This window comes from Lutra lutra, chromosome 6 (genome assembly GCF_902655055.1).
Source record: "Lutra lutra chromosome 6, mLutLut1.2, whole genome shotgun sequence".
Taxonomy (NCBI): domain Eukaryota; kingdom Metazoa; phylum Chordata; class Mammalia; order Carnivora; family Mustelidae; genus Lutra; species Lutra lutra.
The window spans coordinates 84,899,007-84,900,561 of NC_062283.1; the positions used below are offsets into that span (position 1 = coordinate 84,899,007).

General features: G+C 47.4%; 1 protein-coding gene across 1 annotated transcript; it reads right to left on the reverse strand.

Moving 5' to 3' along the window:
• Positions 1 to 236: 236 nt before the first annotated feature.
• On the reverse strand, positions 237 to 962 carry LOC125103187 (60S ribosomal protein L10a). Its single transcript, XM_047735042.1, has one exon. The coding sequence runs from the start codon at positions 935 to 937 to the stop codon at positions 284 to 286; it is 654 nt and encodes a 217-aa protein (XP_047590998.1). The 5' UTR covers positions 938 to 962; the 3' UTR covers positions 237 to 283.
• Between the last annotated feature and the right edge of the window lie 593 nt (positions 963 to 1,555).

Consider the following 1,555-nt stretch of genomic DNA (forward strand, 5'->3'; position numbering starts at 1 on the left):
TTAACTACAAGACAACACTGAATGTCAACAAGTGACACAGCTGATATGGATTTCAATGAATTGGCATCCACACTGAGAAGCAAAAATGATGATGATGATGATCCTTGACACATAGTAGTTGCTTAAAAATTGCTGTCATTTGCATAAATATATTTGTTAAATTATTTATCCAAAAGGTGCTTACTCCATGTCTCTTACTGCGTAACAGCCCTGAAAGAAGACATCATTAGCAGTATTTTTTTTTTTTTTTTAACAGTAGCACTAGGATTTATTGAACTGAGCCTTAGTACAGACGCTGGGGCTTGCCCATGGTGCTCTTGATGTACAAAGCGCGGACGTTCTGCCAGTTCTTCTTGAGCAAGGACACCAAGAAATTGACTGCTAAGTGGATGTTGTACACGAGCTCATCATCTGTCATCTTCACGTGACCAACAGCCACTGCTAGACACAGCACCTTCTTCATCTGGAATTTGATGGTGGACTTCACTTCATCCACTTTGGCCACCATGTTCTCATTGTGGGTCAGCAAGGAAGGAAACTTGCCAGCCTTATTCAGGCCTGGGCCCAGGATTCGTGGGATCTGCTTGATCAGAGATTCTGAAGCCAAAAAGGCATCATACTTCTTGGCCAGCTTCTTGACTAACTTCTTATTCTTGTTGAGTTTCTTCAGCGCCTCAATGTCCATGTGAGGAATATCCACTGCCTTGGCCTCATCACAGTGCTGCTGGTCCCCCAAAACACACACGGAGAACTTGGGGCGGGGAGTGGACTTAAGCCTGACGGTGCCCGAGAAGCGTTTGTCCTTCTGAGGATCGTAGTTCTTCAGGCTGATCTGCAGCTCCACCGTCTCCAAAAACTTCCGGCGCTTGCGCTGGTTCCCGTGCAGGACTTCCCGCACCGCCTCGTACAGGGTGTCGCGGGACACTTTGCTGCTCATGATTCTCGCGCCGCAGTAACCGGAAAAGAGCCATTAGCAGTATTTTTTAAAAAGATTTTATTGGGATGCCTGGGTGGCTCAGTGGGTTAAGCCTCTGCCTTCGGCTTAGGTCATGATCTCAGGGTCCTGGGATCGAGCCCCGAATCGGGCTCTCTGCTCAGCGGAGTGTCTGCTTCCCCTCTTTTCTCTGCCTGCTGCTCTGCCTACTTGTAATCTGTGTGTCAAATAAATAAGTAAAATTTTTTTAAAAAAGTATTTATTTGAGAGAGAGAGAGCTGGAGAAAGAGCCCAAGCAAGGGGTGGGGCAGTGGGAGAGGGAGAAGCAGACTTCCCACTGGATAGGGAGCCAGACAAGGACGTAGGGCTTGATCTCAGGACCCTGTGATCACAACCTGAGCCAAAATCAAAAGTTGATGCTCACCCAACGGAGCCTCCCAGGTGCCGCAGTGCTATCTTTGATGAGGAGGAAAAAAATGGTCAGAGAGGATTCCAGTTGCTATGCTTCGAAGTGGTGGGGAGAAAAAGAAGTTTCATACCACAGTTGTTTGACTCCACAGCCCATGTTTCCCCTTCCTCATTACATAGCTTCTCACAGGGAGAACACTGTCATTGTGTGAC